Here is a 27862-nt window from a genome sequence, read left to right as displayed (position 1 = left end):
GCAGCATTTATATAGTGCTTTCCAAATTTGCAAAGTACATTTCACATTACTCATTTGATCCTCACAACAACCCTGTGAAATAGCTGGTATTATTCTCATCCCCATCCTCAGCCACTGAGAGATTTAGTGGCTTGTTTAGGATTACATAAACTAGTGCTTGAGACAAGATTCCAATGCACCTAGCTGCACCTACCCACCTGGCCAAGGAGCTAAATATTGCAGGCCAAGTGAACTTCACGATCACACTGACTTCTGTGGTACACCAGAAATATCTCTTGCTAGTTTGTTTAGTTTGCGAAACATCTGCCTTCCGGATATGTCTAGTTTTGCTCCTTCTCCAATCTTTGCATTCCCATTTTAAAATACAAGCTTAGTGTCAGAATTAACCATCTTTACTATCTCCCTAATTTATGGTGAAATGACAGAGCTTGAGGGAGTTTTCAACTGAATTTTGTAAAAATCAGAATCAGGTTTATTTGGATAGTTAATTACAGTGTTACACTGAACTCAGAGGTCTCACATGCTTTAAAAAGGGGTGCTCCTAATTGCAGCATTTATGAGAATATACAGAATTTAAAACTCAGCCTGCAAGCAAATTAAAGAATACACTGAGAATTCCATATGAAGTAATAACAAAGAGTTGCATTCATTCCAACCACAGCTGTGCTATCCTCACCTGAGACAATCACTTTTTCAGTAAGGAAAAACTTTTTCCTTAATGAAAAGTTGAATTTCATGTCACAACATATTTGAGTCTTTTTGGTTGACCCCTTTTATACCCCAATTTGGCTAGAAAAGGGAAACGAAAGCTCAAGTTGCAGCTCTCTTTAAGTTTGTCCAAACTGATTTTTTCAGTCCTTGACTCATCCTGACTTCATCCCAGTCTAATTTGGTATTGGGTACATCATCTTCAGGCTCAGGATCTTTTCTAATCGCTCCTTGAGGAGAGGCGACCACTATAGGCAGAGGACCACATTCCTCCCGGAACTCAACAACATGAAGACTTTTCTTCTCTGCCAACTGCTGATGAGTTTCCTATGCAAGACAAAAGAGAGAAAGAAAAAGTCAAGAAGACTGAAACTGTGAAAGACAAAAATATGACAGGTCAATTTTGTTACTAGTGAAGTATTAAATTTCAGGTACTTAAAAAGACGGTAACAAAATTTAGGATTTCATATATGCTTCTCTTTTTTGTTTTTGTATATTGAAAGATTCATGTCTGTTGATTAATTTCCTAAAAAAAAAAAAAGAACATAAATACTCACATGAAGGAAGCTCCCACAAATAAGATGAAGGTTAGCATCCAAGAATCACTACAATATTTTAAAGTACCATGTTTTTCACTACAATAAAACAGTCTTGACTTTGGGCATCCTTCTGTCCTAGATGCATGTGAGATGGGCAAAGTGGGAGACAGTAAAGACTAGGAAAGGAGAAGGAGAGTTGAGTGCCTCTGGGTATTGGCACGTGTCTGACCACAATCCAAATTCTGTTGGATTTGGTACGTAGACTTCTCCCCTTGGAAGCTAATTGGCGTAGTGGATAGAGCACCAGCCCTGAAGTCAGGAGGACCTGAGTTCAAATCTGGTATCAAACACTTAACATTTCCTGGCTGTGTGTGACCCCCGGCAAAGTCACTTAACCCCAATTGCCTCAACAAAAAAAAAAAAAAAAGAAAAAAAATTAAATTAAAAATAAAATAAAATAAATAAACAAAAATAAAACCAGAGAGGACAATCATACATAGTAACTGAAGTCAACAACAAAAATAAAACTCTTACCATATAAGTCCTTGTCTCTATCAAATGGTTCATTATCAAAAATGGATATGCTTTTGTAAGCTGCATTGTCATCTGCTATGCCAATTAAAAAACAAACAAACAAACAAAAAAAAAAAACCCATGGAGACTTTTGTAACTGCAGCAGAAATCTCCATATATGTTGTCTCTCCCATTAGAATGTGAGCTCATCAAGAGCAAGAATAAGTATGCTCTTCTGTTTGTAACTAGAAAATTTAGCAAAGGGTTTTGGACTTTGTTTTCTCCTTCATTCATTCTTAGCAAGAGCTCAATAAATATTTGCAGAACGGAATTAAATGAATTGTCATCATGGAGTTTTCTATTCAATAGATACAAACAGTGCAACTACTATCATGGGAAAGCTAAGACAGGTTTTGTTGTTAATAATACTAGCTAACATTTGTGTGGTTCCTTAAGTTTGCAAAGCCCTTTACAAACATTTTTATCTCATTTGATTTTCACAAGCCCATTAACATAGGTGCTATTATTATTCCCATTCACAGATGAGGAATCAAGCTAAGAGTTAACGTTAAGCAATTTGCTTAGCTACTAAGTATCTGAAGCAGGATTCATATTTTCCTGACTGGCAACATACTGTAGTAGATAGAAAGGCTCTGAGTGTTAAGGCAGAAGTCTTAGATTAGAAGTTCAACCCTGCCGCCTGTTAGCTGCATTTCCAAAAATAAATCACAACCTCAGTGGACCTCAACTTCCTTATCTGAAAAATGGGAACAATAATTGCACTTTCCACCTCACCATATCTTTGTGAAGATCAAATCGCATGGGGGTGCTCTATAAATCTGAAATCACTATATAGACATGTTGGATATAGAGAGAGGAAGATGTTGAATCAAGTCCTAGCTAAGAGAATAAGAATAGTGTGTGATTCTAAGCCCCAAGTCTCAATCTCTTAATCTGTAAAATGAGGATAATTAAGGTTGGTTTCAAATGAGAATGCCTGCAAAGGGCTTAAAAACATTAAAGTGTTTGAGTCAGCTATTGTTATTAAATGTTTAATAAAAATTTGGTTTCTTCAAAAGATACAGATAACTACATTCTAGAAATCAAAGAAAAAATAAAGCAACACTAATACTTATGGTTTACATATGCAAAGCTACCAAAAGTGGCAAGTCCTCGGCTGAAGTTGGAATTTAAGCAGCATTTTAAAAAATTGAGTGAAAAGGTCAATCTGGTGACGTGACCACTACTGGGAAGGCAATATTGTTTATATTTGTTGATAATTTGTTAAAATTTATAAGAACAAAAAAGAAAATTTTAAGTATCTTCTTCTGTGTGTGTAGCTATGTCTCTCTTAGAAGATGAGTTGTTTTTTTTTTTTTTTAATAAGAGTTTTATTTTCAAAATACATGCAAAGGGAATTTTCAACACTCATCCTTGCAAAACTTTTGTGTTCCAAATTTTCCTTCCTCCCTCCCCCTCATCTCCCACTCTTAGACAGCAAGTAATCCAATACAGGTTAAAAATGTATAATTCTTCTAAACATATTTCCACATTTAAGAAAATGATTTTTTTAAGAGTAGAGATTCTCTTTACAAGGTTTGTTGCAGAAATCCAAAGACTTCACTTATAGCTGCTAAGAATCAATTGAACAGGGCTCCCCAAAAAACTGTAAAAATATAAGCTAACAGGTAGATAAAAGGATCAATTTTATTATTTAAAATAAAGCTAGCTTTCTTTTCTTGTATTTGCAAGTTATACTAAAGTAAGAGGAATAGAAAGCTTGGATAAAAAGGATCTGAAAAGGATACAATTTTTCCTAGTGGAGCAAATAATCATAGCTCACCCCAAAAGAAAAGACACTACCCTCAAAGGGAAAGCTGTACTACAGAAAAGTATTCTGAAATTATTCCATGAAATATCTATTTGGGCCTATCTGAATGCATGTGAATAACAATTTGACACCCAGGTACATAGATTTAGGGTGAAAACACAAGATTATTTTAAAATAACTAAACATATAAGAATATTTTAACTTGTGATTTTTATTCTGGTTCAGCCATGGTAGAGGGACCTCCCAAAGAGGAAACTCTCTTTTTTCCCTATGTACAATTGTCCTTATAGAACAGAACAAAGGTGGGGAGGGGGAAAAGGTGGGGAGAGAAGGGAAAGTTACTAAGTAACTGGGCCAGGACCACATTGTAGGTATCAAAAAATGGGACTTGAAGGCAAGTCTTCCTGACTTCAAAGTCAGCCTTCCATCCATGAGACTAAGCTGCCTCTTATAATCAAAATTATAAATACCTTCTTAAAAAGTAGCACTTTATCCTGGAAGGGACCCCTAAAAAAAATTTACCTAATCCAACCCCCTCACTTTACAGATGATAATCACAGTCAAATCTTCACTGTGTTTATAAACAATCTGCTGACCAGAACTGCCCCTCTACCTCCCAAAAAGTCATCTCTCATAACAGAATAATTGACTACCATCTTATTTAAAATCTTTGGCCAACTTAGACAAGAGAATAAGAGAAACAACTACTGAAGTATAACATGTGAATTAATATTAACTTCATGAATGCCAATAATGACAATTGAACATTATGATCTCACTGAATTATAATGAAAATAATGAATACAATCCAAAATTTTCAGATGATCTTAATATCATATGTACCTACCTGTTTTGATAATGCATGGAAGACCCCTCTGGTTATATTAATTAAATTGACAGATCCAGTAACTTTTGCATACAAATCTTTAATTCCAATTAGTCTACAAATTGTAATAATGGCTCGATGACAATGAAGACCATAACCTGGAAAACAAGAAATAAGAAAATGATGTCTCTACATAAAATCACAAAGTTTTTGCAAAACCAATGAAGTTAGAATTAGAAGGGAAAAAAACCTTTGCAGCAAATTTCTCTAATAAAAGTTTGATAGCCACAACATATAAGGAATTAAATCAAGTATCCAAGAACAAGAGCCATGCTTCAGTACGGTCAAAGGCTATAAACAGGCAAAGGAAGAAAATCAAGCCACCCATAAGCATATGAAAAAATATACAAATCGCAAATAATGAGAAAAATGCAAATCAAACTCTGAGCTTTTATAGGACAAAAAGGGGGACTGACAATAATAAAGTGACTGTGAAAAAACAGATCATTTCATATACAATATTATTCTTCTGTTATACCATGTATGTGCAGATACTCATTTTGTTCAGTGTTTTTCAAATTCAGAATTGTGTATGTGAATGGAACATTTTTAATTCCCTCTCAGGCATAAATATGAACTTGCCCCTTAGCATGTGTTTACATAATAATTCTTAAAAAAAAATTATGTATGTATGGAATTAAAAAGTAAATGAAACCAACATTTCTTACTCCTTCTCAGCAAAAATATGAACTTGCCCCTTAGAATGTGACTGCTTTACATAGCAATTCTTTAAAGAAATTTTTTACATATATATATTTGTGTGTATATACATATGCATAGACACACATACATAAATATACATACATGCATACACACATAACTTTTTTTTTTTCAATTCCTAAAAATGGTTTTGGGAAAAGGCACCAAAACAGAGTCAAAGGCAATGGATTTAGAGTGAAGAACACTGAGTTAAAATGCTGATTCTATTTACTCCCTGTGTGCTCTGAAGCTGAAAATTACTTAATTCCTCTGAGTCTCAGTGTCCTCTAAGGTACGTACTTTGAAACCCCAGATTTATGATTGAAATAAAAAAGACAACAAAATTTCATAAATGGAATATTTTAGGCTACAAATGAAACTCTAACATTCAAATATATAAAGGACTAAATCTTGAAGTCCAGATATAAAAATATTTTTTAAAATGACAAAAATTATGGTTTTTGTTAGATATGTTGGGTTTTTTTAATAGGAATTTTAAAATGTAATTAAGGCAATAAAGCATGTTATACTTTAATTATTCTCCATTTCTTTAATGAAACAGCTCCAAGTTATATAATTCATAAAATACCACTTTATTAATGCTCACCAAAAAAGCCTTCAAGATTTATATATCAATATTAAGATGAAAAAAATTTTTTCTTTCCCAGATACTAGTTGCACTTCTTTGAAAGGTGCTGTACAAAACATGAGCCATTTTGTGACCAACTTGGCAATGAACTTTAGTTTTTACATGACAGATTCAGAGGCTGTCACTTATAGCCTCTGAAGCAATGGCATCTACTCTCACAGTCTTTGAGAACTCAGGGTCATTCTAAGTTACAATATAATCACTCCATGAAAAGCAGTGAGGTTTGGGATAGAACTCTTACTTCTTAGGTCCAGCTAGGTGGCACCTTGGATAAAGTACCAGCCCTGAAGTTAGGAGGACTTGAGTTCAAATGAGGTCTCAGACACTTCACAACTCCTAGCTGTGTGACCCTGGGCAAGTCACTTAACCCCAATTGCCTCAGGGGAAAAGAAACCTCTTACATTTTACTCTTCCAAGCCCATCTATCCATTTAACTGTTGTTTCTACTTCTGTAACACATATTCTCAGAAGTAAACTTAGAATTACATCTTTAATATTTTCTCAATTGCTGACTGATAATAATGGCTCTACACACAAGTCCATAGCTTGAAATTATCCTTCATTATTATCTCAAACCTTCTTATTTTTAATTTAAAATGTGTTGTTGAGTTTTTTGTTGTTTGGGGGGGATGAGAGATTGAGAGGAGTGTGAATAAAAAAAAAAAATGGAATTTGGGTTCTATCAAAATATATTCCAAATTGGCCACAAGCATCATTGTACAACTCAGATTAGTTATTTCATGAACCTCTAATTTTACTCTCTGAAGTCATTCATTTCTTAAATACCTCTGGGCTGCTTCTTCATCTTGAGATGTGTTTTCTTAAATGTTAAAGAAATATCATGGTAAACTAGAATAAAAAAAGAATGAGGAATTAGATACAGGTGTACAGCATCTATAACAAAGACAAAAATTAAATGATTGTTATAACAGCCTTACTTATAACTGACTTACACACTTACAAAATGAATAAGTATTTATGAGGCAACTATTCAATGTTAATTAGAGAAGAAATTAGAAGAGAAATACTAGAGGTTTACGGGTGGGTATGTTAAAGACATTATTCATAGATACAGAAGCCATATTTGTTCATAGTTGAGAACAATGTAAAGGAGGGGCATAGGATTAAAGGGCATTCAGGAGAAAGAATAAGATGTGTCCTTTCCATCTAGTCATGCTGGGGCCAATGGCCAACAAGGAACCCAAAGCACAAAGTTTCTGATGCTTCCTCTAAGAACTATTATACCTGGGAAACAGTGATCCACTAGGAAAAGGACTCAATTTGGAGCCAAAGGACCTGAGTTTGAATCCTGGCTCTTAACGAATGTGAATTATCTGATGGCCTCTACAGTATCTTTCAGCTCTCAAATTTGTGATCTTTCTGGCCTTCTGTGGCTACTCACACACAAGAAACCGAAGTGCAAAATCTACCAGTCTACCTAATAATTCTGTATTAACTGATTTTTTTTCTTTAAAAAAAAAATCGACACTCAGGGTTGATATACAGTCAGAGTAGGAACAGGAGAATGAGAATGGATTTTTATGGAGATGTAATGGTCAGAAAGTAACTCATAACTCTGAAAACTACAAAGTTTACATAAAACAATCTGTGAAAGTTCACAAATTTAACCCCAATTGGTAATAGCTACCCACAGGATGTTTTTTACCCAAAACAAAATTGAATATTTACAAATTCAAGAACCTTATTAAAAGATTTCCAAAAACATTACACTTTCAGATATTCCCAAAAAGTTGATTTTCCTTTGTGTTCTTTAGTTCTTTCAGTAATTTCTGACTCACTGTGACCTCATTTGAGATTTTCTTGGCAAAGATACTAGAATGGTTTGCCATTTCCTTCTCCAATTCATTTTACAGATGAAAAAGCTGAGGCAAAAAGGGTTAAGTGACTTGTGTCACATAGTATCTGAGGTCTGAACTCAGGAAAATGAGCTGTGTGACCCTGGGCAACTCTGCATCAGTTTTCTTATTTGTGAAATGAGCCAAAGAAGAAAATGACAAACTACACCAATATCTGCCTAAAACACCCTAAATGAGTTCACAAAAAGTTGGACAAAAGGATAGCATCCTTGTAATAGAGTGACCTAGATCTATGAATCAATCAACCAACAAGTATTTTTTAAATCCTTAGTATGTTAAACAATGTTCCTAACTGCCTAAGTGCCAGGTACTGTATTATACACAGCAAATACAAAGACCAAAAAACCTCCCAAAAAATAGAGTCCCTGACCTGAAGCAAATTACATTCTATGAGGGAAAACAGGCACATATCTAAGCACAAAATCCAAAAATAATCACTATAAATACAAGGTATCTTTGAAAGAAGGAGTAGAGGGGAAAATGAGGAATGGGAAGGCACTAAGCAGCTGGAAGGATCAGAAAAGGCCTCCTGCAAAAGATAGCCCTTGAACCAAGCTTTAAAATTACCTGAAAGTTCTAAAGAAGGAAAGGATTGGGAAGGGGACCAAGCAGTTATCAAGCAGCCACTATGTGCCAATGCTAAGCATTTTACAAATATTAATGTAGGGAACGTGCTGGCCCCCAACCCTGAGTCCTAGGTTACCTTATAAAAATTATTAACATAGGCATTTTCTCAAAACACTTACATTTGCTAGGCCCACAGAAGGAACACTTGCCCAGCAAACTGTTTCTTGAACCCAGGTAACCCAAGTAATCAAGTTGCTGTTTTGACTAACTGCTTTTAACAGACCCTGCGGCTGAGCTACTGTCTGAAAAAGATTCTGCTTTTAGCAGCCTTAGTAATCCTAATATGGCTAAAAGCCAAAATTATGGTATACAAGCTTTCTTCTCCTTGACCCTAACAGTCAATGAGTTATCTATGCTATTTGGCCTGCCCACTTTGGTGAAATAAAGCTTTGACTGAAAAAGAATCCTGTACAAGTGGTTCTCACTACTTGACTCTGAACTAAATACTCTCCCACAGCTTAAGAGGCTGAAATATGAAGAAAGCATTCCAGGAATGAAGAACAATCACCACAAAGACATGGAGTTGGGAGACAGAACACTGTCTATGAATGTCAGCAAGAAAATCATATTGGCTCAACTCCAGAGAGCATAAAGGGAAGTTATATATAATAAGACTGAAAAAATAGATTGAAGCCAAAAGGATTTTAAAGAGATCACTAATAGCGTTAAAGCAGGGCTGCTTAAACTTTTTCCACTCATGACCACTTTTCATCCCAGGAAATTTTTAAGTGACCCCAGCTATTGTAGGCATATAAAATAGGTATACAAATCAATCATTTACTGATAATAAATCATAATTTTGTAACCCCTATATTTAGTTATGAGACCCCATATGGGATCAGGAACCATGGATTAAGAAGCTGGGCTTAAGAGAATCATTTCATTGAGTGATGAAGCTGGAAACTATATTGCAAAGGATTAAGAAATGAGTAGAAAGAGAGGAAATAGGGGCAGCTAAAGTATACAGCTTTTTCTGGGAGTTTGACAATGAAAAGGAGATATAGGATGATGAAAAATCAGTCAACCAATCAACAAGCATTTATTAGGTATGTACTATGTGCCAGGCACTGGTACTAAGGATACAAGTCCTTGCCTTCAAAGAGCCCAAATTCTGATTTCTCACTCAACAATCATGAGTAGCTGGCCAAGATATAATAAATACTAAGTACATGGAAGGCATTCAATAAATATCATATTCCATTCCATTCCAATGATAGGATATCCTAAGATAGGATTCTACCTCAACAGTAATGTTAAACAAGAAATTTTATCTAATAATTGCATATAATACTGCATAATCTTTAGAATAAAAATTACAATGGGTAGGTACCAAGGATTAGCAATACATACTTGTATGGTCTTCATATCTTTCTATGTAATGCAAATAATGAATTGCTCTATTCTTTGCCTAAAAAAAGAACAAGAAAAAAAATTAAATTTCATTATAATTTATGTTTACTCAAAGTAATTTTTACAAACGAGCGAAAACTTCATCTCTTTAAATGTGCTTATCATAAAATTTTGAAAACAGCTATTTATGTGATAAACATAATGACCTTTCTATTAAGTCCACCAGATACATCTTGCATAAAATTTTATGGTCATTAGAATGTCTAATGTGACTCTAACTCCTTAAGTATTCAAAAAAAGAAGAAATCTACATACTTTTCTAAAAGCATTGACCCGATCAGGGGCTTTTCCCACAGCAAAACCTGTACAAAAGAAAAAGCAAAAAACATTAATAAAAAGATACATTCTCAGCACACACCAATAGCTTTTACTTCATCCTACTGTTCAAATTATGTCATGATAATGAAACATATTTTAACCCAAATATCTCATTGCTCTACTCCAATGGAACAATATAGGAAATATGGGATTCCTGGACCTCTATGGGTGTTAGATTATGCAAATGCTGAATATTTCTTGAATTTCAAAACTGAACTAAAATAGGTTATAACAGTAAGGTTGAGGCATAAAATTATTTTTTATTAATCAAAAGATATCCTTAAGCTGAAAGATCAGATGTAGACATCTGATATATCAGAAAAGGATCATAAATGTTTCCAAAAAGATATATATATATATATTCAAAAAAACCATGATTAGCCAGTATCCCCATATGGAATTCAATCCTAGGTTAACCAGAAAATGAAATGAAATGCCTTTGAGTTAATTTGCATTTTGCTATGGTGTCAAAAAAGCAGTAATATGAGACAAAGATAAATCTTTTTGTTTGGGAAAAATAAGTAATGGAGAGGATAAAGTATGATAAGGAAAATTTTAAAGTCACACATAGAAAAAAGTATTTTAAAATCAATTTTTGATCAACATGTAAATGGAAATCTTTAATTTTTATAAATCTCAAAATACCATCATTTTATGCTACAATTACGTAAAAAGTGAGAATTTTTTTTTTTTTTTTAAGAAAAGAAGAAATATGTGATCTGGTAAAATAAGCTGCCTTAGTATTTAAAAATACAAAGCATATTTTCAGGACTTTCATTGCTTTTATAATGGACATGGACAAATAGTGATGAAGGACTGAAACAGTTAAAAACCAACACCACCTGATAAATATGTCTCCCAGAAGGCTGGTCACAAATGGCCATTTCCCAGCACTGACGTTCTGATATGACATCATCAGACCATACTCACCTGCAGCTCCTTTTCCGTTCCCAACTACAACAAGGGCCCGCACGGACTTCTTCCTTCCTTCTTTTGCTGTCATGTTAAAAACACTTCTTATCTGAAAAACAAAAGGCTTCATGAACACTATGCTTGGGGACACACCATGTTCAGGGCTTGTGCTTTGAGGAGAACAAAAACTGAGCAGCATGAATTAGAGTGGACAGAGACATGAGGCAGGAAAGGCTCAAGTTTTTAGATACTGTCTCATCATCCCTTCTGCATTTCTCTGATCCTCACACAGGAGACTATCTCCTATCTCTGTGCTTTTGCAAAGGTCATCCTCCATGTCTAGAATATACTTGTTCCTCACTTCTGATTCACAGAATCTGTCTCTTTCTTTAATACCCACTTAAGGGGCAGCTAGGTGGAGCAGTGGATAGACCACCAGCCTTGGAGGACCTGAGTTCAAATCTGGTCTCAGACACTTAACACTTCTTATCTATGTGACCATGGGCAAGTCACTTAAATCCAGCCTCAGGGGGAAAAAAAAATACCCACTTAAAAACATTTTTATACAAAAATTTTTCTGATCCTCTCTAACTATTAATGCTCTTCTTCCCAAATTGCTCTGTACTATTATGATCTATTTATTGTATGTATGTATTTGTATACACACATACACACACTTGTAATAATCTCCCCAATCGGAGTTATCTGCCCAATTACAAGGTCCTTGTAAGTAGACACTGTTTTATTTTTGTAAGACATATTCTCTCTGGATCAGCACTGGGGAATGCTGAGGCAACTGCAGGCAATGCTGAGTTGAAAGCTAGATACAACAACCTCCCATTTCTTGAGCTCTGTAAGTTCACAATTTTGTGTGGCCTGCAAATTATTTTAGAAATATCCAAATGGCCCTTGGCAGAAGAAAAAAAAGGGTTTCCCCACTCCTGCTGTAGATAGACAGATCTGTCTATCAAGAAAGAATGAAAATGAATTTTATTGGAACCAGTGTAATGCTCTAGCCTGTCTAGAGCCTCTCAAAGCTCTACTTTGGACCCTTTTTCTCTTTTCTCTTTATCCCTTAGGGCAAGACCATAGATCTAGAAGTTACCTTAGAGAACAATTATCCAAAGCTGTCACTTTACAAAAGAAGAACCTGAGACCCAAGAAGGTTGTGCCACTTGCCGGGGCCATGAAGGTGTTGAGCACAGAGATGGATATGCTCGTCCTTGCCCTGCCTTGGTGATCATGTCACCTACTGTGAGTTCAATGATCTTTCCCACATGTGACTTCCCCAGTCTCTCCTGAATTCTAATCAACCACGAACTGTTTACTGGATATCTCCCCCATTATGTCCCACAGGTATCACAAATGCAATGTGTTTAAAATACTATTCATTATGCTTCCTTCAAAAGCAATCCTTCTCTTGAATTTGCCTATTTAGGTTGAAGATATTCATCCTTCTTGTTATCCAGATTTATAAGCTCAGTGTCATTCTCAACTCTTCACTTTCCCCCACTTCTTTCCCATCAAATCCAAGTGCCATGACCTACTGAATTTACTCTCCAGGAGTTGTTCCTTTTCCTCCCCTTCCCCGGCCACCTCTTGCCTAGAATGTCACCCAATTAATCCCCTTCCATCCAACCTCTGTCCCCTCCAATCCACCCAGTGCTAGTCCTGGAGTCAGAGTACTGACTGTGCCTATGGCCTCCGGCACTTACGAGCTATATGCCTCCATTTTTTTAATCGCAAAATTCTGATGATAATAATAGCACCAACCTTGCATGGTGATTGTGAGGATTAAGTGACATAATATAAAGATCTGACCAAGGTGCCTGGCACACAGTAGGCAATATGTAAATTCTAATTCTCTTATTCTGTCTCTTCCTATCCTCAACAGAGCTGCCACCCTAAAGTTTCAAGAGTATAGCTGATCAGGTCACATGGCCCATTGCTACTAGGATTAAATTCAAACTGCTCCAGCATTAAAGACTGTACATAATAACCTCAGCCTACACTAGGCACGTATTACACACTGTATCACCTCATGCACTAGGCAGATCAGGACAACTGGCCTCAAACATCCCATCTCGTGTCCCTGCCACCCAGAGCCACCACCCAGCTTGGAAAGCAACCTCCCTTCACTGCTGCCTCTTAAAATCACGTTTCCTTCAAAACCCCGCCACATCCCAGCTCCTCCACAAGGTCTTTCCTAATCTTTCTGGGATTAGTGTTCTAGCCCCAAAATAATCTTGTACATATTGTGTATTTACTATATATGTAAGTATTATTTTCCCCAACTCTCCTTGAAGGTCAAAATTGGGTCACTGCATCCTTGATGCTTATAAGGCCCAGTGCCTGGTATACATTGGGAGTTTTAAAAATACTTGACAAATAAAATATTACCTCGAGTATTCTGGTATCAAAATCTTCATAAGTTTCTGGTGAGATAAAAGAAGACATTTATATAAATCTGCTTATATAGTTCTCATTCTAAATCATTATTCCTATTAGAACTATCTTGAAAAATGTCTATGAAGCAGGAAACAAATTTAGAAATCATCAAGAAGTTCATTTATCTTTACCATTTGCTAATTTCTTTTTGCTTTCAAGGTTAGGCCCTTCTCCAAGGGAGGCTGTTTAAAACTTTTCAAGACAATGCCCTTCTTGAAAGGTCCCATATGAACAGAAATCAAAGATTTGGAATAGAAAGAGACCTTAGAGGTCATCCAATCCAACTACTCTCATTTTACAGATAAACAATCCAAGGACCAAAGTGATTTGCTTGGGATCACAGTTTCTAACAGTCTGAAGCAGGATTCAAATCCAGTCTTGAGTTCAACATTCTGTTACAATCTACTGCTTCTACATAAGCATTTAGCCTTTTCTGATTGTGCCCTTAAGCAGTCAGTTTGAGGAAGCATGAATTCTTTCACAGAATTATGTTTTTAAACATATAAGATAAAATACAGTAAGTATGTGGAAAAACTGAACAAAATTACCTCCCCATATGAATCCCCAAGACCTACTTCAGCGAGTTTCCTGAAGTAGGCAGCTTCCATTTGGTTTCCTTGTTTAACATCCCTATCCACCCCATTATAACACCATTAATTTCCCTGCCCTATTTGTGTAACACAGACATCCTCCCCTCCTTTTTAAAAAACATCCCTGTTTCTTGGCATTGTTTCTTGCTCTGCTGTTAAATGGTCCTAGTAAGACCAGCTGCAACAGCCAGGGTCCTTCAGTTTCTGAATCCTGAATCCAAAGGGACAGTCTCCTTTCTGTCTGGCCCAACCAAGATCTTTGATTTATTTAAACAATCTATATTCAGACAGTAACTCCCTTATGTATCTCATAACTAATAAAAGACCTTTTTCTCCAACTAGTGTACAACGTCTTTTCATATCAAAACTGTGTTTAACCAAGAGCCATCTTTCTTTTCTTTATTCATACAATGATACACTGAATAATATTTAGTTTATGAATATTGGCCTAACCTCATTTCTCAAAAATAGAGGGGAACTGAGTCAAATTTATAAAAAATAAGAGCCATGCCTCAATTGATAAATGACCAAAGGATATGATCTATGCCCAAAGATATGATATGCTCAAAAATGCATATCCTTTGACCTAACACCATCACTAATAGGCATGATTCCCAATAAGAGATTTAAAAAAGGGGAAAGGACCTATATGTACAAAAAATATTTATAGCAGCTCTCTTCTTAGGGTAAAAATTTGGAAATTGAAGGGATGCCCATCAATTGAGGAATAGCTGAATAAATTGTGGTATGTGATTATGATGGAATAATATTGTTCTATGGAAAATGATGAGCAGCCATCTCTCTCCCACTTTATTTTCTAGCTCTTCCTCACATGTGACTTAGAGTCTAAACCACATGTACATTCAGGACACTCTATCAGGATAAAAATTTCAGTGGCTAGTTTTTGTAGTCATTTTAAAGAGACCTGAGTCATCCCCACAAAAGCCTTTCTAAATTTTAAGAGGAAAGTTAAGATTTTATAAGTTATCCCTTTCAAGACTGGTTAATACTGACCATAAATCAAAATAGCAGGACACATCCATTTTACTGTTCTAAAGATTTATTAAATTTGTGATCTTGGGCAAATAACCTAACTTCCCTAAGTCTCAGTTTCCTCATCATTAAAATGAGAATGTTAGAACAAACTTTCTTTGAAAAAATCTTCCAATCCTAAAATTCTGTGATGAATACATACACAAAGTGAAGGGAAGAAATCTATTTAATACAAGGTCAAAACTGGCCAAGTATCTTCAAGAGTAAGAAATACTAGTATGTATGGTTCAACAACATAATTATTTTCTAATGGATTTTTAAATCTCAAAAGTAAATACATTCCTTGTTTCATAAAGGTAAAACAAAATCTTATGACAAAAACAAAAAGATATATCATTACCTCCATTAGGACCAGGATCTGGGGGTCCTAAACTGACTCCTCCCCAAGAATTTCCACTCCAACCTCTCACCCGTTTAACCTTCTTTTTCTTCTTTTTGTCCCACTCATCTCTCTGCTGGATCATTTCAGCCTGTATCTTTTCCTGTTCTTCTTTGCTTCTTTGGACAACTCCTTGAACTACCCCTTGTTTTAAAATAGGGGCATTCAAACCAGGCCAGAGAAAACCAGAACGTCCTTAAGATAGAAAGAAAATTATTTGCATTATAACTAAAAATCAATTTTTTTGAATTGCTATAGCAAATCAATTAATCAATCAATGAAATATTTATTAAGCTCCTACTATGTGCCAGATACCATGGAAGGAGTCAAGGATATAAATAAAAAATTGTAACAATTCCTATTCAGAAGGAACTTATGTTTTAATGGAGAAGACAACATATTTCTAAAAACATATATAACATAAATAAAAAGGTAATAAATGTGGATGAAAACAAGATAGTTAAATACATGGTAGCTGGGAGGAAAAGCACTGCCAATTGGTAGAATCAGGAAAAGCTTTGTAGAAGATGGTCCTTAAGCTGCATGTTCAAGTAATTATGGAATCCAGAGAGCAGAGAGCAAAAGGAGAGCAACAGCCACTGAGACTAGAAAGACAAATAGAGCTTTAAAAGCTAAACAGAAGAACTTATATTTTAACCTAAATGCAATAGGAAGTCACTGGAATTGAGCAGGGAACCAACATGATCATATCTGTACTTAAGAAAAATGATTTTGGCAGCAAGCGTGTAGGATGGGCTGAAGTCAGGCAGAGAGATTCTGGGGAGAGGTAAAAAGAACTATGAAAGTGTAGAGATTTAGAGTTAGATGTGAGAGTTGTTATAAAAGCAGGAATGGTGAGATTTGACAATTGATTGGCTCTGTGAGGTTAGGGAGGATAAGGAGTCCAAAATAATATAAAGGTTATGAACCCGGGAGAATGGAATAGAGAAGTTTGGAAGAGGGAACAGTTTAGGGGGAAAGAAAATAAGTTGAGTTTTGATGGCTCAAGATTAAAATGTCTCCAGATCATACAGTTCTAACAGACAACTGGTGGATATTGTACTGAAGCTCAAGGAGAAAATGGGACTGGATCTATAGATCTATAAATTATTTATAAAGAGATAATGGTTAAATCCATGGGAACTGATAAAGTTACTAAAACATGTAGAAGGAAAAATGGCCTATGAATGTTTAGAAACAAAAACAAGTCAGCAAAGGAGATGGAAAATGAGCAATTAGACCGGCAAAAAACAATCCAAGAGAAAATAAAACCCAATAGAGAGAGTATTCTGAAGAGAGGAATCAATGGTAGCAGAAAAGAGGTTAAAACTGAGAAAAAGACTATCAAAACTAGCTATCAAGGGATCACTGTTAACTTTAGAAAAAGCTGTTTCAGCTGAGTGATGAGGTTAGAAGTCAGACTGTAAATAGCCCAGGGATACCAGTTAGGAAAGGAAATAAGGGAAGTAAAACAGACATCAGATGAAACCCAAAATCAAGGTTCCCTCTCTTTTTGCAACAGCCCCAAGATGCCTGGGTCACTCTTTTTCCTTATGCTTGACAGTGGTTTTTCTATTCTATGTTTCAAGCAACTAGATTACATGCCAAATTCACAAAGAGAGCTCCCATCTTAAACAGCTCACGTTATATTACAAAAACAGAGAAACAAAGATAAAAACACTCCACAATCCTGTAACAAACTCCCACCCCAACAGAACAGAGGATATCTTCACAATAGAAGACACAAGCTTGCCCTTCTGTTCCCAGCCCCATCTTTCTTCAAACAGTTCAGGCAGCCCCTTCAAAGCAGAACAACACTCAAACCCCCTAGCTTTTTCAAAAGAATTGAAATGAGGGAAATGATATCCCACTGAGTGACAGTGATCCCAATTTGTTTTCTTTATGACCTAAATGATTAGTCAACAATAATGAAAAAATAGCTAAATTTCCACCATAAACAAATGTACCTTCACCAATAATCTGGCCCCTATTTAGGTCCTTCCTTCTTTTTTTTTTGCTTCTTTTTCCTCTTCCTTTCCTTGCTCCAGCACCAGACTCAGCTAAGGCACCTTTCCATAGTTCCTCTGCTGTCACTGCAAAAAAACAGGTTTCACAAGTTATGGACCACAGTGTAGAAAGCTAAAAGGCTAAAAGGGACCTCTAGGCAATATAATCAGATAATAAGCATTAATTAAATCTAACCAACTATAGGATAGATGTTGAAGAAATAAAGATAAAAAGTAAAATAGTTTGGCCTTGCTTTCTACTAAGGAAGATGTGCATCTAAAAGCATAAAAACATATACTCAAAATATACATAAAATAATTGGTTTTTGTAAAGACAGCAAGAAGGGTTAAAATCCAGGGTTTTCTGTTGAATTGCAGTTACCCAGAACACTGAGTGCACTACCCCAGCTTTGCCCCTCCCTGGCATAGCTGTCCCAGAACCCATCAAGGATTCCTGAGCAGCTAGAAGAGCTGCACACCCCAGGGGCTCCCTACCACCTTCTGCCTGCCCCTTTTGCCTGGGTATTTGATTGCTCACAGATTGTGGATAGCATGGGAATCAACTCCATTTCTTCTGATGAAACCTGGTCTATCATCTGCTCTGCCTCTTATTCCCCCATTAATCTCTGGGCACTGTCACCATAACTATATAACCTAAGTATCTCTGGGCTATGCCATACTATTTCATTACCTGGATTTTTCGATATGCCCTGCTGCAATTACTATAGAAACTATGGAAGAGATAAACTTGAAAAATCTGAGTCACCACAGTGAAGAAAATTAATGGGACATCATAAATTGCTATTCAACTACTCTGTTTTCTAACTTAAATTCAAAAGTCTAAGAAGAGATTTAGGATGTGTTAACTCATCACCAGGAAGGAAGGAAACTATGGCAGTGGGCACTACACTACTGACAAGGAAATCATCAGCCTGCTTGTAGTCAGGACTCTGAACCTTGATTAGTGTGCATGGTTCTGCAAGGTTTCTTGTTTTTCCACAACTTTGGTGGCAGAACTGATCCCAACTTTACTAACATCCATTTATTATGTCAAAAAGAGGATCTTCATTTACCATTCTACAAATAGAGCTGAATCTTATAACTCTCTTTTACCCATTCGCATACTCCTATACTCAAAACCTGGACACTGAATGTCTAACCCAGCCCAAGAACCTTATTAAGCCAAACTGTGTCCTCTATCACTGTCTCTTTCCAATTTGATGGGGTCCTGTATTTTGAGCTGGCAGAACTTCAGACCAACTTGGCCCCCAAATCCCACATCACTTCCCTCTGTCCATGTGTGCCACAGTGACAGCTGCTGAGAAAGTCTATCTGACTAGCTCAGAGATTACTAAGACTTCCCTTAAGTCGGTCAACAACATAGTGAAGTCTGCCTTTTGACCATGGTAAACAAGTGGCTGGCTGCTTGTGGCACCATGATGTACTAACAAGACAAAGCACAAAAGCACCTAGCTGACCTCAAGTTTGGCATCAATTATTAATCTCCACTTGTAGTTCTTGATGGTGACTTGACCCAAGGTAAGCAGTGGGTGATGGAGGGAAGAGAATGCACACTGACCACTGACCCTCAGAAGCTACTGAGACCTCAGCTTACCTGAACCACATTTGACCTAATGTATATCAAACATGATTTTCTTCATTAGTATTAGGGATGTAGGAAAGAGTTTTCTGAGGCACATGAAGAAAGGGCTGATGTAGAGGATTATGACAAAACTGGTGCAGCTAGCTGAAGGGGAAGATAAAGGTGAGAAACACATCTTTGTATATTATCTTTTTTATATTAGGTCTTTTTTTTTTTCTTTTTTTTTTTTGACTAGGCAGTTGTGGTTATGTGACTGTCCAGGGTCACATAGCTAATAAATATTAAGTGTCTGAAATAGGATTAGAATTTAGGTCCTCATGGCTCCAGGGCCAGTGCTCTATCCACTGAGCCACTCAGCTGCTTCACCTGTCCTTTTTTGTCCTTTTTTTGCACCATGAAAATGTCCTCTGTGATCATTAAAGGATAAAAGGAAAGAGGAAGGAAGGAAAGGAGGAAGGGGGAAGAAAAGAAGGAAAGAGAGAAAGGAGGGAGGGAAGGAAGGAGAGAGAAAGTATGAAAAAATGGAGAGAGGGATGGAGAAAGGAAAAGGAAGGAAAGAGGAAGGAAAAGAGAGAACGAGGAAGGAAAGGGAAGGAACAAGGAAGGAAAGGAAGAAGGAAGGAAGGGAAAGAAAAAAGGTAAGGAAGAGAGAGAGGAAGAGAGGGAAGAAGGGAGGAAGGAAGGAAAAACAATTTGGAAACATGCAAATAAAGTGACCCTTTAACCCAGAGATTCCATGGCTAGACTTAAACTCTAAAGAGGCCATCAGTAAAAAGAAAGTCCCCATATATACCAAAATATTTAAAGCAACACTTTTTGTGGAAGCTAAGAACTGGAAACAAAAATTATATGTCCATCGACTGGGGAAGGTCTAAACAAATTATAGTATATGCTTTTTGCTTAACTATGTTAGAACACACTTTCTAAGAAGGTTTATTAGATGTCTTAGGGGAAGTATCCTATGTCAAAATAAACTACACTGATCTTCCCTCTTCTCCCCCCCCCCAAAAAAATCATATAAAAGAGGCACAAGTATTCAATCATTAAAGTTACTGTCCTACAAGTTTTTAGTTTTCCTAGCACCTCTATGGCAAGGCATTCTTTGTGCATTATTTTTGAAGTCAAAAAACTAACAGGTCTTTATTTTCCTTAATTTCCTGCATCAATACAGAATCTCATATAAATCCCAATCTCATATAAAAACAAAGAAAGATCATTCTAGTAATCTGTTTCTAATTCTGTCTCTCCCAAGAGGTTAACTTAAACACAGAACTTGTGGCACCATAAGAACCAATCTACTTAGTCAAGTTATTTCCTCAGGAAATTGATTGAAAATGAATCCAGAATTCTTTTTTTTTTTTTTTTTTTTAATTATTTTATTTTATAATTATAAATTTTTTTTGACAGTACATATGCATGGGTAATTTTTTACAACATTATCCCTTGCACTTACTTCTGTTCAGATTTTTTCCCTTCCTCCCCCAACCCCCTCCCCCAGATGGCAAGCACTCTTATATATGTTAAATACATTACAGTATATTCTAGATACAATATATGTGTGTAGAACCGAATTTTTTGTTGCACAGGAAGAATTGGTGAATCCAGAATTCTAATATCAGACAGAAACCATCCATTAATATCTTCACAATTCCAGAAAAGCCTGGGCTTATTTTTTGATCAGGAATACCTTTCATTTTTGTTGCTTCAATTTTATCCTAGCATATTTCTGGTTCTTAATAACCCCTGCAATTAATGTTATTCAGTTATAGTAATCCTTTTTACATCATTCTCAAGGCAAGACCCTTTGCCAGCAAAAGGTAATAATTTGCTGGAGGTTCAGATAATGGTTAGCAATTTTTAGCAACAAAGTATTTTTAGTCTAGGCATATACATTGTTTTCTTAGACAATACTGCTGCATCTTTAAATAGATTGCAGTATATTGTATAACTTTTATATGTACTGGGAACCCAAAAATTCATGAGATTCTCTTTATTGGCATGGTCTGGAAATGAACCTGTATGCCTCCCTGTACTAGACTAAGGTCCACGAGAGCAAAAGCTGCCATTTTTTTCTACATGAAACAAGGCTGAAGATAAACTAGTTCTGGAATCAGGATTCAAATTACACTTCTGACCCTTACACCCATGTGAATTTAAACAAGTCCCTTACCCTCCCAAAGCCTTAGTTTCCTTATCGGTTTAAAAAGAAAAAGTGGGGGTTAGCTAGGTGGCACAATGGTTAGAGCACTAGCCCTGAAGTCAGGAGGACCTGAATTCAAATTTGACCTCAGACACTTAACACTTCCTAGCTGTATAATCCTGGACAAGTCATTTAACCCTAATTGCCAAAACAAAACGAACACACACACACACACACACACAAAAAAAAAAAAAAAAAAAAAAAGGAAAAAATGTTACATGGCTCTGAGATCCCTTCCAGCTCTAACTCTGACCTTATGATCCTTAATATTCATTCCTGTCCCTATCTTAGCCCTCTCTATTGCCCTAACAATTTGAACCCCACTACTGTGGGGTTAAGCTGTGCTTAAGGTTTCCAAGTTCCTTTCACATATTTACCAACAACCTAGCCATGTGGACTTTTGTCAATGAAATCTTTCACATCCAAATAGAACATGAACATATATTTAAACAAATAGCCCCATAGGCAATTAAAGAAGAATTAGGACCCTCCTACCCAAATCTTTAATTTTCTTACTCTTATTAAGTTCTCAGTTTTGACATAGTTTACTTACATTTGGTGAAGAAACTGTACTGTCTATGTTGCTGTCCTATCAATCCACTAGGAACAGAAATACAACACTGAGACTGGAGAGCATGGGCCAAGTTGGTATAATGATGGTAACTCCTGGCTTGTTGCAATGCAAAATTCCCTGCAAAAAAGAACAAAACCTTTATCAAGGCATTCCACAATCACTGCCAAAGAAAAATGTAAAATCTGGATGACCTTTAAAAAAACCCTATTATCTACATAATTCTTTTGTTATAACCACAGTATACCCAAATAATGGCTTAAATAATAATTTTCAATGATGATGGTAATGTAACTAAGTATTTGTGAAAAACGTATGGAGAAGACATGAAAATAAGTACTAGGCTCTCAGTCTAAAGCAAGCCATCATTTTTTAAATCTATGAGACTCTTTAAACCTCAAGTAATATGAAGGGGAACTCCCAGTTAAGATCCTGCATGTCGCACAAATAAACTGCAATAAAGATATAAAAAAAAGCACTGGGATGAATATCAATAATTCCAAAAAATAAGCATTTTTCTATAGTCCATGACTATATAAAAAAAGATAGCTAGAAGACTTCTGACACTGTGAAAGGAATTCTGTCAGAAAAATCCATGCCAGAGAAAATAAACAAGTGAGAAGTCTGCTGGTATTAAGTCCAAGAAACCTCTAGGATAATATGAAGCCTGCAATATTCTGTATCTAGGCAAAGAATGTCACTCAGACAAAGAACCTGATTCCTCTGATCAAGGGGATAGGACCTGTGACAAAAGCCTTAAAACTAGCAAACCTCAGGGGAACCAAAGTCCACAGCACTCTGACCTGAGTTACTCTAGAAGGTCCTGACCAAAAATACTCTGAACTAGTAAGACTGAGGAAAGCTGGAAACCTGCCAGCTTTTTGAATACAAACAAACCAATCAAAGTGGAAGCCAATGGCAGTTCTCCAAATAATAAAAATTAAGACCAAATGGGACCTGATCATTTAAGGGAATAGAAGGGGATAAATAATTCCTTGTACAAAGTACCAAATCAAGGACTGAGATTAAAGATGCAAAAACTAGGATATATTAAACACATAAAGAAATATTATAGGTCTAAAGATCTCCAAGAGTCAACCCCAGATAAGTAGGGAAACTGTAAAACAGCTATAAGAACCACAAAGAAAAAAGGGGATTGTGCATTCATAAGAGTATCCATAAGAAAAAAGTAAGAGACACACAAAAAAAAATGTACATGAACTAAGAAATCTGGAGGAAAGAACTAGAATAATAAATAGCTTAGAACAGAAAGTGAAAATATTCACACAAGAGACTCGCTGAAAATCAGAATGGAGCATACATAAATCAATAATCCCATAGGACAAAAATATTAGAAAAAAATCAAAAATTTGAAAAACTACAACCAATCAAAACTACAAACTACAACAATATGCATATATTAAGTGTACCTAATATGTTCCAGGTACTTTGTTGAGGGAGCAGATTAAAAGAGGTAAAAGATAGGTCCTGCCCTCAAGAAGCTTACAATCTAAGGTGAGACAATCTAATGTGACTATGAAAACAAATATATACAAAGCAAGCTATATACAAGATAAATAGGAAATAACTGACAGAAGGAAAACACTGGAATAGAGGCAGGTTCCCAGCAAAATATAGAATTTTAGTTGGGACTTAAAGGAGGTCAGGGAGGTCAGTAGTCAGAGCAGAAAGGGGAAACATTCCAGGCATGAGGAAAGCCAGTGAAAAATATCTGGAGCTGAGAAAGATGGAATGTCTCCTTTATGGAAAAACCAGGAAGCTAATGTCACTGGATCTAAGAAAACATGTGAGGGAACAAGAAGACTGGAAAGGTAGGAGAGGGCTAAATTATAAAGGACTTTGAATGCCACACAGAGCATTTTGTATTTGTTCCCAGGGGAAACAAGAAGCCATTGGGGTATATTGATTGGGAAGATGGGGGTGTGGTGGTGACATGATCAAAGCTGCATTTTAGGATGACTTTAGCAGATGAATGGAAGGTGGGACTGCAGTGGGGAGAGACTGGAGCCATGCACACCCACTAGCAGGATGCTGCAGCAGTCCTGATATGATGTTCTAAAGGCCCAAACCAGAGCAGTAGCAGTGTTGGCAGAAATGCTAGAAATACCAGTTGTTCAATAGGATGATTCAGGCCAATTCCAATAGACTTGTGATGGAGCGAGTCATCTGCATCCAGAGTGAGGACTGTGGGAACTAAATATAGAGCACAAGATAGTATTCTCACCTTTTTTGGTGGTGTTTGCTTGCTTTTTTCCCCCTTAGATCTGATTTTTCTTGGGCAGCATGATAAATGTGGAAATTTTTAGAAGAATTGAGCGTGTTTAACCTATATTGGATTGTTATCTAAAGGAGGAGGTAGGTGGGGAGGAAGGGAAAAAAATTATGGAACACAAGGTTTTGCAAAGATGAATGATGAAAATTATCTTTGCATATACTTTGAAAAATGAAAATCTATTAAAAAGAAAAAGAAAAACACTGCTTGTCCTTCGAGAATGATTATGTTAGAGTCAAGTTACATTGTGTCTGACTATGGTGGATCAGACCAACATGATCTCAGAATGCTCTACCAGAAGTTAAGCACAAATAGTCCAGGTGAATATTTGAGGGTAGATTCTTTACACTTGTACATCTCATGTTTCTTTTTAAGCTGCTACAATTCTGCTTTGTTCATAAAGCCACTCTGGGCAGTCTTTTGCCTTCAACTTCTATGACATGCAAAGAGGTTAGAAACATAAGGGCCAGATGAATAGAGGCAATGTTCCCCTGTGCTCTGAACTGCTCAGTCCATATCTAGATTATTGTCATTTCAGTTCTGTGTACCACATTTCATGAGAGTCACTGACAAACTAGACAGACTAGAGGGCAACTTTGGTGATGAGCACCATATGAACACTTTTAACACACCAAAAAAATTTTAGGAATCTAGGAACTTCAAATATATTAAAGAAAAAGAGACATGCTCAAAATCTTTCAAACATCTGAAGGAATATTATGTAAAAAAGGATCAATGGGTAAGAGTTGTAGAGATAGATTTCAGTTTAATATAGGACTTAATTTGAATTAAAGCAAAGAATCTATCATATTAATAATGAAAACCAAAATAACATGTCTGTTCACAAAGTGATGAATTTCTTCTATTATGAAACACTATTTCCATTTATTCATAACTTAAATTAAAAAATTAAACAAAAATTCTCAAAGCTCAGAATAAAACTACTGAACCTCTCACCATGGCAAGGGGGGATTCTTGATGCAAAACTGGAAATCGCAGGTAAAGTAGTTAGGTAAAGCTGTCTTGTCCATAAAGAGCCTGAAAAAGAAATTTTTTAAAAAAAGTTTTAGTTAAAAATAAAGTCCTCAACACATTCAACCATTCTGGAGAGCAATCTGGAACTATGCTCAAAAAGTTATCAAACTGTGCATGCCCTTTGACCCAGCAGTGCTACTGCTGGGCTTATATCCCAAAGAGATCTTAAAGGAGGGAAAGGAACCCACATGCGCAAAAATGTTTGTGGCAGCCCTCTTTGTGGTGGCCAGAAACTGGAAACTACATTTGGAGAATGGCCGAATAAGTTATGGTACATGGATGTTACATGTTATCTTTCCCAATAGAAATTAAGTTCCTTGAGAGGATGAAATAGCACTTTTATCTTTGTATCTCCAGAGCCTGGCACACAGTAGATATTTAATATTTATTAAATGTCTGATGTGCTCTCATATTTCTAATTATCTTGGGAAGCAACTTTGTAACAGACATTTTTCCAGCTTTTCAGTTCAAAGGATTTGGCAGAGAAAAGAGAAATAAATTAAGAATTAATAATTTTTTTTTTTTTAATCAAAGTCCTCTCCCCTTCAAGCGACAGTCCTATCTTCTTTTCCTCAGGATAGTTTGGCTTTTTTCAAGGAACCTCCTGCCATCCTTTGCTTTCGTTGTCAATTTCAGCTCATTAAGAAGTCACACAAGACTGGGCCATGTGTTTGCATTTAATCTGCTCTCCTGTCCTTGCTTCCATAGTTGGTATGTTATCTTTCAGTTAGCCAATGAGAATCTTGTTTATCCACATTAATTTTTCTCTCTAGTCCTAAACTACCTTTTGAAGGAGGAAATAATTATTAATCATTCAAAAAGCATGAGCGAAGGTCCTATGTTTCAGACCCTGTGTACTTCATAAAAATACAAACATAGAAATTAAACCATCCCTGTCTTCAAGAATGCCAAACAAGACAAGTACAATCCATATGTAAGTATACACAAAACAAATGCAAGGCAATGTGGGTGATGGAAGGGAGAGAGGGCATTAGGAAGTCAGAAAGGCTATCTGTCAAAGATACCACCTGAGCTGAGTTTAAAAAAAATGTTAAAGAGAAAGATGAAGTCCTTTCTAGGTATGATGGGCAGCTTGTACAAAGACGGGAAATGGAATGTTGTGTGGGAGGAACAGCGAAGGAATGAGGCTGGACCACAAAGTCCAACTGGAGTCGGAAGTCCCCTTTCTACTACCTACCATCTATACAAACAGAACTGACCCGTTTACCTCCTCCAGGCCTAAGTTACTTCCTCTGTAAAATGAGGAGGTTACCTTACATAACCTTCCAACCCTAAATCTACCTTATTAAGCATAAACACAAAACAAATTAATTCATGAATTCAAACTTTATCGGAAAACCAGTAGAACAACGTTTTTCCAAATCAACTGTTATAAAAATCAGTTTTTGAAAGCAATGAGGGATAAATGGAATTTTTTGTTTCTTCCCACTTCCCTCCGCATCCACCTGAAAACCATAGAAACATAACCCTTCTGTCAGTTTGATAACCGACAGCAGAACCTATATGTTAAATACCTGACAAAGGCAACTCGCTCACGCTGGCCTCTTCCATCTCTCCTTGTAAGGCTCTCTCGGCCAAGGACCCATTTACCCCCTACTTCCCACCCTCCAGCTGCTTCCAGGAAGAACAGAATAGGGGCTAAAATCCCTGAAGTCATTTTTCAGAGGGTGTTGATGGCTGTCCTATGTATCAGTGAGCGGACAAATTGGCTAAAAATACTAAAAATCTCTCATTGACATCGTAGCCAACAACGTTATTTCTGAGGTTCAGATTCCCTACTTTTGATAAGGCCAAGGTTTGAAGCAAGAAAGAGGAAGTTAGGCTTTAAGATATAAATGGACAAGAGGGTTTTACAAGAAGTGAAGAGGGTACTCTGCAGGAAGTGAGTCCCGGGCCTAAACATTTCCAAACTGAAACCCTGGGCCAATCATTCTGCTTCAGGTCCCTCCTTTGTAAAACAGGGGGAATAACATCTATCTCCCAGGACTGTGGATGGTCGAATGAGATCATGAGAGCTACCATTTTATATGCAATACATGAAATACGTAAAGTGCTTGGGACCGCCACAGTAAGTGCAATATAAACGTTAGTTGTGATCCTTATTATTGTCCAAAACAAAAGGCGCTGGGGGTGTTATCCTTTAGTGTCTGCGCCTGCGTCTTCTCACCGGCAGAGAGGTGCTCCTGCCTGCTGGGTGCAGGGAATGGGACAGCGGGCTTACAGCGCTTCAGCAGTGTGGACACAACTTCAATGTCACTAACATTATCATGCCACTTTCCGAAGATTAAAGCCTTCCGCCCCGCTGCGCGGCCCAGGTCATCCTTGCAGCCCCGGCGGGGCTCTGCGCCCCTCGGGCGTCTAGCCAGGGGCCCCGAGAGTGGGTAAAGCGCGGCCGGCTCAGGCCCGCCAGTGTCCCCCACCCGACAGCTCCGGCTCTCTCCAAGCACCAGACGCGACCTTGCATGCCCAGAAGGGCGCCCCTCGTGCCAGGTTTTCCCTTCCTCCACGCGGGACCCTGTGCACGTGTGGCCCGCCTGCCCCCGCCTTGCCCTCGCCCGGCGCCCAGTTTTCACGGGCCTCACCTGTTCCCGCAGCCCAAGACACTGGAAGCCGACTACCGGCTCGCACGACCGCGGCCGCCGCCATCTCTCCCGGCCGGCCTAGCGTCCATCAGGCTCCGCCCCCTGCTAGCCT

General features: G+C 36.9%; 1 protein-coding gene across 2 annotated transcripts; it reads right to left on the bottom strand.

Annotated features, from left to right (window-relative positions):
* Positions 1 to 449: 449 nt before the first annotated feature.
* MRPS5 (mitochondrial ribosomal protein S5) lies at positions 450 to 27862 on the bottom strand. 2 transcript variants are annotated; one of them, XM_074287629.1, is made up of 12 exons: positions 27751 to 27862; positions 25070 to 25150; positions 21802 to 21939; positions 17407 to 17532; positions 15401 to 15634; positions 13370 to 13404; positions 10988 to 11078; positions 9995 to 10041; positions 9680 to 9737; positions 6612 to 6674; positions 4439 to 4575; positions 450 to 1035 (listed from the first exon to the last, which is right to left on the bottom strand). In XM_074287629.1, exons 1-12 carry the CDS (start codon positions 27812 to 27814, stop codon positions 811 to 813), a joined length of 1299 nt encoding a protein of 432 aa, XP_074143730.1. In that variant the 5' UTR covers positions 27815 to 27862; the 3' UTR covers positions 450 to 810. The 2 variants fall into 2 exon arrangements, with proteins under 2 accessions (XP_074143730.1, XP_074143729.1); XM_074287628.1 differs by lacking the exon at positions 13370 to 13404 and having other exon boundaries at positions 10988 to 11104; positions 15383 to 15634.

The sequence above is a fragment of the Sminthopsis crassicaudata genome, chromosome 2 (genome assembly GCF_048593235.1).
Source record: "Sminthopsis crassicaudata isolate SCR6 chromosome 2, ASM4859323v1, whole genome shotgun sequence".
Lineage (NCBI taxonomy): Eukaryota > Metazoa > Chordata > Mammalia > Dasyuromorphia > Dasyuridae > Sminthopsis > Sminthopsis crassicaudata.
The sequence above is the reverse complement of the archived record's forward strand: the minus strand, read 5'-3'. Positions and strand labels throughout refer to the sequence as shown.